The 13,079-nt window shown below is 41.0% G+C and overlaps 1 protein-coding gene across 1 annotated transcript; it reads right to left on the bottom strand.

Annotated features, from left to right (window-relative positions):
* Positions 1-501: 501 nt before the first annotated feature.
* Positions 502-6,897, bottom strand: LOC134801129 (uncharacterized). Its single transcript, XM_063773670.1, has 2 exons — positions 6,576-6,897; positions 502-5,030 (listed from the first exon to the last, which is right to left on the bottom strand). The coding sequence occupies exons 1-2, from the start codon at positions 6,895-6,897 to the stop codon at positions 502-504; spliced, it is 4,851 nt and encodes a 1,616-aa protein (XP_063629740.1).
* Positions 6,898-13,079: the final 6,182 nt, after the last annotated feature.

Here is a 13,079-nt window from a genome sequence, read left to right as displayed (position 1 = left end):
TACTAGGGTATGCATAACTCCATACCCGCCATAAGGTACCTTTGACCGTGGGACGTCACATATAAATTTAGAAAAATGTACTACGTTACAGTGTATGTGAAGGGCCTAACGTGATGTGCTAGGCGCGCCGCTGGCAGGTCACCCGTAGATGGCGCCGCGGGCTTGGCGCGACGCAGGCGACACTTTGGGCACTGGGCGATCACTTGTTTCACTGTCGGTCTTATTTTCACTATATGGACACGCTGTCGCAGATCGTTAACCACTATTTCGGTGCCGCCGTGATGTAACTGTTCGTGAACGTGAGAAACATATAACTTTGTATAGTGATGTTTCCCGTGTAGCACTATAGGTCGCACTGTCTCTTCTTGTAAGTCGCCGGCCGCTATTCTGCCCCGCAGACGTATAATGTGATCGCCGTCCATATAGACACTCAGCTTGGCTAGTCGGTCGTCCTTGTCTGGCGCGCGGCCGCTTGCTATGCGCCCTCTCTCTTTTTCGTAGCTATCTTCTTGTGAGGCGCGTAGGTACTAGTAGTTTCTCGGCGGCACTTAGGTATTTGGCTTCTAACACTAAGTACTTCTTATCTTCTTGTGGCGGCGTAGCGGCGATCTTGACAGGTGTGCGTGTGTGAGTGGCACGCTTGTTCCAGGCGCCGTCTTGTGTCTCGTTTGCGCGCGTTCGTTTGCGCCTGGCCGCCGCGATAAGTTGTGTCGCGGGCCGGGCGGGGTCACGGGGTCGAGGGCGCACGAGGTCGATGAACTGTAGCACACGTGCGGTCGCACGTAGTAGTCGCGTCCACTTTGAGAAGCGCTCGAACTTAGGTATGGCCGCGTGTTTATTTTCAGGCACGGCGGCTGTCGCAGCACACGTCTCTTTTTCTTCACCGGTCACGGGAACTTCGACTTTATTTTCACGGGGCCAAGTCGATTCTTCATTGTACAGGAATGACGGGCCAACGAACCATCTGTGGCTCGTATCGAAGTCAGCTGGTGTGGCGCGGGTCGCGTCGTCGGCTACGTTGTGTGCTGTCGGTACCCATCTCCACTCGTTTTTCTTAGTGTGATCTTCTATCTCGGCGAGTCTGTGGGCCACGAACGTCTTGAATGTACGGGGCTCGGCGCGTATCCATGCTAGCGCCGTGCGAGAGTCGCTCCAGTATATTTTTGAAGCGATCTCGAAGTCGTGCTCTTCTATCACTGTTCTTGCTAGCCGTACGCCTAGGACGGCCGCCTGCAGCTCCAGTCTAGGTATGGAGATGGGCTTCCTAGGTGTGACGCGACTCTTGGCGGCGGCCAGGGCTATTTTGACTGACCCGTCGGCTCGCGTCATCCTCCAGTACACGGCGGCGGCGTATGCTTCTTCACTAGCGTCGACGAAAGTGTGTAGCTCGCGCACGGCGGCAGGCGTTGCGTCGTAGCATCTAGGTATCTTTAGGGTACCTAGGTCTCGCAGTTGTTGTAGCCACTCGCTCCAGCGCTCCCGCAGATCTTCTGGTATAGCTTCGTCCCAGCTCGTGTTATGTTGCCACGTGTCTTGCATTATTCGCTTGGCCGGCGTAGTGATAGGTGAAATCAGGCCGAGCGGGTCAAATATTGACATTATGATGCTCAGGGCTTCTCTCTTCGTCGGAGGCCGGAGGTCATTGACCACCTCGGGCTGAGCTCTTCTAGTGTTGAGGCGAAACCGGATGCTATCTTCGTTTGTGTCCCACAGCAGGCCGAGCGTTTTTTCTATCTCGCTCCCGCCGATAGGGACAGTGTTTCCCTCTCGCTCTTCGCTGCCGACGACGTCTCTTATTGCTTCATATTCGTTCGTAGCCCACCCACGCAGCTGAAACTTGGCTTGTTGGTGTACATGATCGACGTCTCTTGTTACTTGTCTTGCCTCTTCTATTGTGTTGAAGCTCTGGAGATAGTCGTCCATGTAGTGGTTGCGCTCTATTGCTCGCGCAGCCTCCGGGTACTGTGTCGCGTGCTCTCGTGCGTTTCTATTTTTGATGTATAGAGCGGTGCACGGCGATGACGACGCGCCGAATATAACTGAAGTCATGCGGTATTCTTCTGGCTCTCCCTCGCGGCGATCGCCCCTCCATAGGAAGCGGAGTGCGTCCCTGTCCTCTTCGCGTATCTTGATCTGCATGAACATCTCTTTCAGATCAGCTGAGACTGCGATGCTGTGTTGACGAAACTTCATGATGACGCCGGGTAGTGATTGCAGGAAATCTGGACCCGTGTGCAGCATGTCGTTGAGGCTGCGGCCGTGTGAGGTGGCCGCAGCATCATGGACCAGTCTTATCTTCGGCTTCTCTGGGTTGCAGACGGCGAAGTGAGGTAGGTACCACGTCCTGCCGCTTGGTGGCGTGGCCGCGCGCTCGGCGTAGCTTGAGGTGAGTAGATTGTTGACGCGCTCGTTGTATTGTTGTTTCAGGTTTGCGTCTCGATCCAGCTTCCTCTCGAGCGTGTGTAGCCGCTTCAGTGCGTCGTTGCGATTGTTGGGTATTCTTTCTTCTTGGTTGCGCCACAGTAGCCCCGTCTCGAACCTGCCGTCGGGTAAGCGGCGGCTCTTTTCTTCTAATATGCGAAGCGCTTGTTGTTCGGGATCGCTGCTCGGTCGCCTCGGCTCGATTGATAGGGACTCGAGAGCGAAATATTTCTTCATTGTTTCTTCTATGTTTTCGTTCGACTTGGCCCGCGTGAGGTGCGCACAGCAGTACGCGATCGGCTCCGCTCTAGTGGTGCGGCAGCCGTGAAGTACCCATCCTAGTAGGGTTCTTGAAGCGACGAGTTGATCGCGCCGTCCTTTTCTTATTTCCCGCGACACGATTAGCTCCCAGTTGTCTTGACCGATGAGTATTTGTGGGGTTGCGCCTTGGTAGGTTAACTTGTGCTTGAGTCCTCTGAGATGTGTGCAGCCCTCTATCTCGCTCGCACCTATGGATTGTGTGGTGAAGCCCAGACTGCCGACGGTGTGCGCGTTTGGTATGCGCTGCTCCTGCCCGCCGTACTTGTTGCGTATGTAGACCTCGACCCTCCTGCTCTGATTGTGCTCCATCTCTTTCCCGCCTATGCCCTGCACCCACATTGGTTCGGTGGGGCCGTTGAGCCCGAGTGTGTCCGCCAGCGCCGAGTCGATAATTGTCACGGTGCTGCCTTCATCTAGTAGAGCGAAAGTGTCTGCTTCCGCCCGCGGGCCGCGTAGTGTGACTGGTACTATCTTCAGGTAGGCGCGTCTTGTTTGTGCTGTCGCGCAGGCGATCTGGTTCACTGCCGAGGCCACGACTTCTTCTGGCTTGCGTGGTGAGGGTGGCTCGGCAGCGGCTGCAGCGGCGGCCGCGGGTGGCGACTTCTCGTGGTGTAGTAGGCGATGATGTCTCATGGGGCAGCCCTGCTGGCCACAAGGCTTGGCGCGGCAGGCGAAGCGTCGATGCTTGCTGACGAGGCATCGGTAGCAAATGTTGTTCTTCTTGGCCACCTCCCAGCGCTCGTTCGTGTCGATCTTCATAAACTGCGGGCACGACGGCAATTGGTGCGTAGCGTGCTCACATAACGGGCACGCCGGCTTCTCTTCTTTTGGCTTCTTATTGATTTCGACTGCGGCGGCGTAGGTTCGCTCGGGCTTCTTTCTTGCACTTCTTACTTCTTTATGTTCCGTTGTATTTTCAGGCGGAGCGTAAGGCGTGCACTTGTCGGCTTCATTATTCAAAAAGTCGGCAATCTTCTTAAGTTCGGGCGTCTCTTCTCTTGTAGCTGCGTAGTCGTACCACTTGTTGCGAATTATCGGCGATAACTTGTCAACTATCGACCGCAGTAACTCGGGGTTGTAGAGATACTGCGGCTTCTTCAATATCTCGATAGTCGTCACTGTGTTAGCGATCCGGCTGGCGAATATGCACAGATCACGTGGGTTGTCGGTGAGGCGCGGCAGTCCCTTTAGCTTCTCCAGTTCGTTGACAAGTAGTGCGTCTGGCCTTCCGTATCTTCTTTCTAGTGCTTTGATGACGTCTTCTGGATGCGGCTGGCTGATGAGGAGGGCGCTGACGGCCTCCCAGGCGACACCTTTTAGACTTCTTCTTATACGGGCGACGTTTTCACTTGCGGAGAAACTGGGCGCGGACTCGTTGTACGCGGCCTTAAATTGTAGCCACTCGGTACACAGGCCACTAAACGTCGGCAGGTCAGGTATGTACTTCTTGTAAGACTTGCTGGCTTGAATGGCTTCTGTGAGGGCGGCGGTTAGCGACGACACGTCCATCGCACGAGCATCTTCGTATGTTTCCGGTCGCGCGCGTCGTCTAGTAGTGCGCGCGGCGGGCTCTTGCGTTTCTTCTATATGGGCGGCCTCTTCTAATGTTGTCGCTCGTTCGGGTCGGCGATTGAACCAGTCAGCGATGCGCTGTGGAGCGAGGTCCTCTTCCTCTTCTGACTCCTCTCTTGATGACGCCAGGTCTATTCTTTCTTGACGTATTCTCGCTAGCTCGGTTTCCGCTTGCACGCGCTTCAGTTCTAGCTCGGCTAACCTCTCCTTGGCCTCCAACTCCGCGAGGAGTCTCTTGCTGGAGGCCTTGGATCGGTGTGACCGAGCGGGCTTCGTCGGCGGTCTCGGTGGCGGCATCAGTTCGACGGGGTTGCGCTCGACGATCGTGGCGGCGAGGCTGGCCGCAGGCGTGGCCTTAATGCCCGACGTGTCAGCGGGGTGGACGGCGTTGCTCGGCCCGGGTAGGTCCTCTGGTGTGGGACGCGTCTTCCTGATGGCGCCCGTACCCGACGATGCAGCTGTGTCCAACGTCTTCGCTGAGTCCGACGTTGCGCCTGTGCCCGACGTAGTGCCTGTGCCCGACGTAGTGCCGGTGCCCGACGTAGTGCCGGTGCCCGACGTGATGCCGGTACCCGACGTGGTGCCGGTGCCTGACGTGGTGCCGGTTTCCTCGGAGCTCGGAGATTTTGCGGTATTTTCTGACGACTCTTCATCTTCCTTGTTGTGGTTGTTTCTTGTTACTACAATCTTGCTGTGTTCTTGCTTCAGAGATCCGGCTCGAAGGACCAAACAATGTGAGTGTTAGGCCCTATCTTCATACATCGCAGCGGGGTGCGCAGGGGGGGGAGAGTGGACTGTAGAAATTCTCGTAGGCGGCAGAGGATGGAGCAATAAAACAACGCAGCTGGCTTCAGATGCAGGAGGGTCGAGGTTGGAGAGGTTTCTTCTTTTCCTTTTAGTTGTTTCCTAGTCGGCTGCTGGCTCTGGACTGACGCTGAGCGGGGCGACGTACCGGCTTTTATTACTGCCTATTTTATGTACCTCGTCCCCCGCTACCCGCGTGGCGCGCATGCGCGGATCGAGAGAGATCGGCGCATGCGCGCAGACTTCCTATCTCTTTCTAATAAGATACCTCTCTTTCTAATATGATACCTCTCTTTCTAATATGATACCTCTCTTTTCCTCGGCCCTCATGCTTTCTTTATTTATTTATTAATTTACAAGTTTTATTTCTTATGCTATTCTACCTAACTTATTTTTTCTAATTAGACTTTTTTCCTAATTAGCCTATTATCACATTCTTATTTGAAAGGCGCAAAGTGTGTGTCGCCGCCGGCGACCCACACTTTGCCCCTCCCGTTATGCAGAGTTACGTAATGAAACACAATAGGAGGATATTTTATTATTCACAAACTTTGGCTTATCTAAATTATATCTTAATTATTTTATTATCTAGTTACATCTTATTAATCTAAACGCGCGTCGTGTACATTATATAAATACAAACAGCCAATTATTAAAATCACGTTTACAACCGAATCCCATCCGCGAATTGCCATTTCCCGGCTTCTGGAATAATTGACTACTTGATATACACTTACTTTAGGGTATCATGAACTAACAAGTTAATATTTATTGTACCGTTTTTGAAAATGTATCCCCTAAGTCGCAAGTATTACGGGGAGTGCTTCGAGGAATTGTTCGGAGTAATCCCTGCCGCCTCTTTTCGCCAGCGCTCTGCGCGACAATATTTCTATCTTCACCACCTGTATTGGGCATTGGCAGTCTTCAACCAAGGACCGGAAAACCCCTCTTTACGCTTAATCCTATCAATTCGGTAACCCAATCGATTCGGTTACCTTATCATTCGGTAACCCTATCATACTGTTACCTGATTGTAATGGTAACCTTATTGAAACGGTAACCCTAACCTTTAACCGAGTTAATCTCAAAACCCCATCGCGATAGGGTTTTTGTTAAGGGTTTTTAACTGGTTTTCATTCAGTTATGGTAACCTTTATTATCGGTTGCTTACTGGTTTGCTACATTAAAGTAGTTTTAGTGATGTGCCGTCAGAACTAAAAAAAATACTAAAAAAATAAATTTATTTATTACGAACAAGGAAGTAAACAAACAACACTAATTAAAAACTAAACTTAAATATAAATATAAACTAAATAATAATGACGAACAAAAATTAATTAAACTAATAACTAAAAATACTAAACTAAAACTACCTAAAAAATAAAAAACTTACGAATAAAAAATTGGCCCCAGGTCTGTGCCCTCCGGTAGGGTGCCCAGAAGGCTGGCGGCGTTACCGCGCTGAACGGCAACGCCAATGCGTTGGGCGAGGTAGGCTCCAGCCTTCCGGTCACCCGTTGCGTCTATAAGGCGCTTGGCTAATTCTTTGTAAATGCTGTGCGCGCCTTGACCCCACGGCCCAAGCGTCTCCACACCAAACGGCTCAAACATGCAGCCGGTGTCTATGGCTGCATATTTGCGCCGCTTGAGATGCTCGGCCGCATCGGCAGCGGCGCCAGCCCTGGAAGAGGTCCCTGGAAGATGGGACGGCGCGAGCGTGTCCACGCACGTGGCGTCCCAGACGAGGGGTCGACCCAGCTTCCAGGGAACCAGTGTCATGCCAGTGTAAAAAAATTGTTTATTTTGTTTACTTTATTTATATTTTATTGATTTTATTGACTTTATTTATTAAATTTATTAAATTTATTTAATTTATTAAATTTATTAAATCTATTAAATTTATTAAATTTATTAAATTTATTTAATTTATTTAATTTATTAAATTTATTAAATTTATTTAATTTATTAAATTTATTAAATTTATTAAATTTATTAAATTTATTAAATTTATTAAATTTATTAAATTTATTAAATTTATTAAATTTATTAAATTTATTAAATTTATTAAATTTATTAAATTTATTAAATTTATTAAATTTATTAAATTTGTTTAATTTGTTTAATTTGTTTAATTTGTTTAATTTGTTTAATTTGTTTAATTTGTTTAATTTGTTTAATTTGTTTAATTTGTTTAATTTGTTTAATTTGTTTAATTTGTTTAATTTGTTTAATTTGTTTAATTTGTTTAATTTGTTTAATTTGTTTAATTTGTTTAATTTGTTTAATTTGTTTAATTTGTTTAATTTGTTTAATTTGTTTAATTTGTTTAATTTGTTTAATTTGTTTAATTTGTTTAATTTGTTTAATTTGTTTAATTTGTTTAATTTGTTTAATTTGTTTAATTTGTTTAATTTGTTTAATTTGTTTAATTTGTTTAATTTGTTTAATTTGTTTAATTTGTTTAATTTGTTTAATTTGTTTAATTTGTTTAATTTGTTTAATTTGTTTAATTTGTTTAATTTGTTTAATTTGTTTAATTTGTTTAATTTGTTTAATTTGTTTAATTTGTTTAATTTGTTTAATTTGTTTAATTTGTTTAATTTGTTTGATTTGTTTAATTTGTTTAATTTGTTTAATTTGTTTAATTTGTTTAATTTGTTTAATTTGTTTGATTTGTTTGATTTGTTTGATTTGTTTGATTTGTTTGATTTGTTTAATTTGTTTAATTTGTTTAATTTGTTTAATTTGTTTGATTTGTTTAATTTGTTTAATTTATTTAATTTGTTTAATTTATTAAATGTATTTAATTTATTAAATTTATTTAATTTATTAAATTTATTTAATTTATTAAATTTATTTAATTTATTAAATTTATTTAATTTATTAAATTTATTTAATTTATTAAATGTATTTAATTTATTAAATTTATTTAATTTATTAAATTTATTAAATTTATTTAATTTATTAAATTTATTTAATTTATTTAATTTATTTTATTTATTTTATTTATTTAATTTATTTAGTTTATTTAATTTATTTTATTTATTTTATTTATTTTATTTATTTAATTTATTTAATTTATTTAATTTATTTAATTTATTTAATTTATTTAATTTATTTAATTTATTTAATTTATTTAATTTATTTAATTTATTTTTTTTATTTAATTTATTTAATTTATTTAATTTATTTAATTTATTTAATTTATTTAATTTATTTAATTTATTTAATTTATTTAATTTATTTAATTTATTTAATTTATTTAATTTATTTAATTTATTTAATTTATTTAATTTATTTAATTTATTTAATTTATTTAATTTATTTAATTTATTTAATTTATTTAATTTATTTAATTTATTTAATTTATTTAATTTATTTAATTTATTTAATTTGTTTAATTTGTTTAATTTGTTTAATTTGTTTAATTTGTTTAATTTGTTTAATTTGTTTAATTTGTTTAATTTGTTTAATTTGTTTAATTTGTTCAATTTGTTCAATTTGTTCAATTTGTTCAATTTGTTTAATTTGTTTAATTTGTTTAATTTGTTTAATTTGTTTAATTTGTTTAATTTGTTTAATTTGTTTAATTTGTTTAATTTGTTTAATTTGTTTCATTTATTTAATTTATTTAATCACACAGGTAGGTATAAAGATAAACAAAGGAAAGGCAAAAAAACTTGTTTGTGTTGGAGTTGGAGGCTTCATAGACCGCCCATGCCAACCTCGGTTATTCAATAATAAGTTGAATTTAAGTGTGCGTAAAGATTACAATCGTTTGAACTGGTCAAAAACCTCATAATGAGGTAACTGAATAGACTGGGTTTTTATTTCGGTTACCGGTAACAGAGGTTAACTCGATCTGATACGGTTACCGAATCAAAGTGTTACCTTATTAAGCGGTTACCGTTATGGTAGGGGTTTTTATAAACACCTCTAAAATAACCCTATGAAAAACCCCGGTTAAGGTAACCGGTTCCTGTCCCTGTCTTCAACTGTGCGTTTCTCCAGAAACATACTGCCCCGCATGGAAAAAAAGGGGGTTAAAAAGGGGTGGTGTATAGGTACGACAATTGTTTTTGGAATGAGGTACATGAAGTTTTGTAAAAGTGCATATGTTATGTTATCTGTGTGAAATAATTTGAGTGTTCTGGCATTGATAATGATGACACTTCACTACTTACTTCATTGACGAGGCGGCGAAAAGGTTAACCCAGCTGCTACTCTTTGCTTTACAATATTCATGTAGAATTAAAATTAATTACCAACATAATAAATAATCCACGCGTACGAAATGGGCAATGTTTCATGATAATCGAGAGTAGAAACACAAACCAGAGAATCTGACGCGTAATCTGTTTGTAGCTAACGAACTAGGAATACCGAATGAGGCTAGTCAAGAATTCACGATGCAATCCCGGGAACACTGCTCAAGTATTAATGATCGTGGTTTAAATAACTTACATTCGCTAAGCTAAGGCCATTGATGATGACAAATGCTTTTCTATTATTTATCTATGGAATTGAGCCACCCAGAATTTAGCTCCGAGGTAGACTTAGGTACTTACACAATACAAAAGGTAATCACGGTTCATATACCGGTCGATATAAGTTTCTTAATGTTAAAAAAATAATATCTTAAATTGTGACATCTCTACCTTCCTTACCAGTCTTTTATGAGACCATATTTTTAATTTATTTTGAAAGTTATGCATAATTTAAGTTTATTTTTTTATTATATACCTACATATTTGCATGATACTTGTATCTTCTTAAAGCAAATAAAGAATCTAAATGTAATTCCAATTTATTCTCGAAACACTAACTTTGTTGTTTGATTCTAAGTTTAGCTTTCCCGATCGCGATCTTTATTTAAATATCCGAAGCCATACTGGAAATTGTACTGAATCGGGAACAGGAAATTGAGAATTGGACATTGATACTTCTCTAAAGACGTCATCAAATATTAATTAACATTAAAGTGTTTCAAATGAACTCCGATATTAATTGACGGATGGAATTGTTTAGCCGATGTTGCTCCTAATATTTCAAGGTGAGATTGTTCTCTTGACAAAATTGATTGGTGGAATTGCTGGGTATATCAATATTTACTAGTCTGACTAAACTACCTCCTTCTGTTTATGTGTGCGTCTTGATGTGCCCTAATTTTCTATGGAATTTGAACTCTTTTTAAACAAATAGGTATCAACATAATTGAATGTCAGTAATTTCAGAGTTAAGAATCAAGTTTAACCTAAATTATTATTATTATTCAGAGCCCACTCTGTCCCACTGCTGGGCAAAGGCCTCCCCCCTCTTCCTCCACTCGTCTCTATTTAGTGCAATATCTGGCCAGCCTCTCAAGAAGGAGTCCAAGTTATCCCGCCATCGCCGACGAGGCCTGCCGGCTCCCCGGTTAGACTCGTGGGGCTCCCACTCTGTGGTTAACTTGGCCCACAAGTCGTCCGGCATTCGGCAGACATGACCAGCCCAGTCCCATTTTAACTTGGCCGCTTTCCGAGCTACGTCCATTATTCGAGTCTTAGAGCGCAGCTAAATTAGAAGGAAAAATCGAGCAATACCTCAAAATAATGTTTAGGTACTTCTTTAATTATGCGATGAAATTAATGTATGTTCTGGTGTGTGTATGTGTATATACTTAATCAGTTACACATCTTTCATATTGTAACGACTACGCCATTAGTTATCAAACCGAAATCACCTCCAGGCCCTTACCCTAAGTTAGTTTTGATAATCGTGTCCATAATTATCTCGCAGCAAACGAGAAATCTATAAATAGGCGTAAACAAATATACTGAGTTACGGATATAAAACATGCCTATAATAAACAACATTAACACAGTTTTATCCCATTAGAAAATGAACCCATAATAAACTGTATGGTTTTAAATCAAAGTATATTTTGAGAGACTAGAACAATTTGTGAGTTTATTTTAAAATTTGCGCAGAAATTTATTTGCAGATGGAAAAATTCTCACGAACGAGTCGAGTTCTTAAAGTGGAAACCGTCGTTTTTTATATTCTGAATTCATACGGGAACAACATACTTAAATAATATTTATATTATGCTGTTGGCTTTTAATACTTACTTATGAACATTCTATTTTTAACCCTTTACCAGGCTTACATTCCAATAATGACAATCGAATGTTAGTCTTACTCATCTAAAATAGAACACATGTTTGAAGTGCCGTATGTGGGAAATATATATCCCTTAGCCTGGTAAAGGGTTAATAACTCTTAAATGAAATGGACTTTTTATTAACTCATAATCATGATGTCTTATTCGTTTCGATTTTTATTTTAAAACGTTCACGATTTTAGCTACGCATTTCTGAGGCCAAAAAAGGAAAAAATCTAAGAACTATATCCGATGAAAAACCTTTCCAGTAAATCGTTTTGAAATCAATCGATCCGCGGAGAAAATTTAACACATCCACTCGTTTCTACAAACAAACAAATAAACAGATCCTCTTTTATCTAAAGGGAAATATCTAAAAACCCTGTATATTTTAATTTAAAATAAGAATAACAACAAAACCTGTCAAAAACTCGTTCAAAACTAACGTGTGTCTATTATACGCGTCTACAATAGTGCCGGCAAACTTTTTAGACCACGTCGTATTACGCACGGAAACGTATTGTACCGTTAAAATTATGCCCGTGCTAGTTCGTGATGTCATTGTCGCGTACCATCGGTTTTGTATACGGATTTGTAAAGCTCATGTGAATTAGTTTTTCATCGCTCCTGTTTGGAATAATACCGGTTTTTCGAACTCACTTTGATTTATAAAACACTTCATATCAAAGTGAGTTCGAAACCAAGATTTTTATTAAGGTAATTATTTACTGATTCCGAAAGCCTATGTTCATTTAATTAGGTATACTTCCTTAGACACACAAAAATCTATACAGGCAATCAATTTACCTACCTAAAACAATGATTATACACAACAAATCGGTAGCCCTTTTAACTTCCTCTATTTATCTTTGGCCGTCGTTTGATCCCTACTGAAAGCGATATCTTATTGTTATTATTAAGTACCTTAATTAACTCGACTTCAATTTCCATTGTAAAATATGTATGGTAAGTACGTTAATTTAGGTGAGGAAGTTCTTATTTGTAATCCTAACAATCCTAACATCTTGCAGTCCTTGTGTTTAACAGTAACAGCTCCCGAAGTGCAAAATGTAAGGCGTAGTACTTTCTAACATTATGTTTTGTTACCATTTAATTTAACAGATTACATCGCGTAATGTATATAAAATACAACATGACGTTGTGATTTCAGAAATTGTGGTCATGGGGTAGACTCTACTGGGGTAACGTAGGTAACGCTAGAGAAACGGCCATCCCATTAAGGATGACTCAAGTTAGACCGGGCCGTGTCCGGGCCGGAGCTTCCGGCGCATCGTTTTCTATAGAAAGCATCACGTGATCGCCTGTTATGTCATAGTAAAGTAGGCCCCGGAAGCTCCGGGCCGGACACGGCCCGGTCTAATGTGAGTCATCCTTTATGTGGAGAAAGAAATTGGTACGTGTGACAGGATCGAAGTAAGCGATAGAATATGTGTCAAGCCAAACACCGCATTGGAGACTAATAGGATGAAAGAAGAAGAAGACAGTATTATATTATATTCAGTGGCGAGACTCTTTCGCTCCAAGGCCGGGAGGCCGCCGGTTAATCACGTCATTTGCCGGGAGATTCGCGACAGCGCACCGCGATTAAATTTAATGCTCCGTCGTATGGAGAATGGACCTTAATTACACCCCTTCGCAATGAATATTATGTCTTTGAGCTTCTGCGAAATAACAGGTGCGATTTAGTTTTGTATTTAGATGGTTTCCTCGCAAAACACATGATTTTACTGTATACCACATACCAACTTGTGTTACCTAATTACATTACCCACATATATATACAGGGTGATTTCGGGGT

Source organism: Cydia splendana, chromosome 2 (assembly GCF_910591565.1).
Source record: "Cydia splendana chromosome 2, ilCydSple1.2, whole genome shotgun sequence".
NCBI lineage: Eukaryota > Metazoa > Arthropoda > Insecta > Lepidoptera > Tortricidae > Cydia > Cydia splendana.
The sequence above is the reverse complement of the archived record's forward strand: the minus strand, read 5'-3'. Positions and strand labels throughout refer to the sequence as shown.

Bases quoted from the DNA above. Each gene is read 5' to 3' on its own strand.
- LOC134801129 (XM_063773670.1), bottom strand. From the start codon at position 6,897: ATGACACTGGTTCCCTGGAAGCTGGGTCGACCCCTCGTCTGGGACGCC. The intron at 5,031-6,575 runs GTAACGCCGCCA...TGGTCCTTCGAG, and splicing joins TGGCGTTGCCGTTCAGCGCG to CCGGATCTCTGAAGCAAGAA.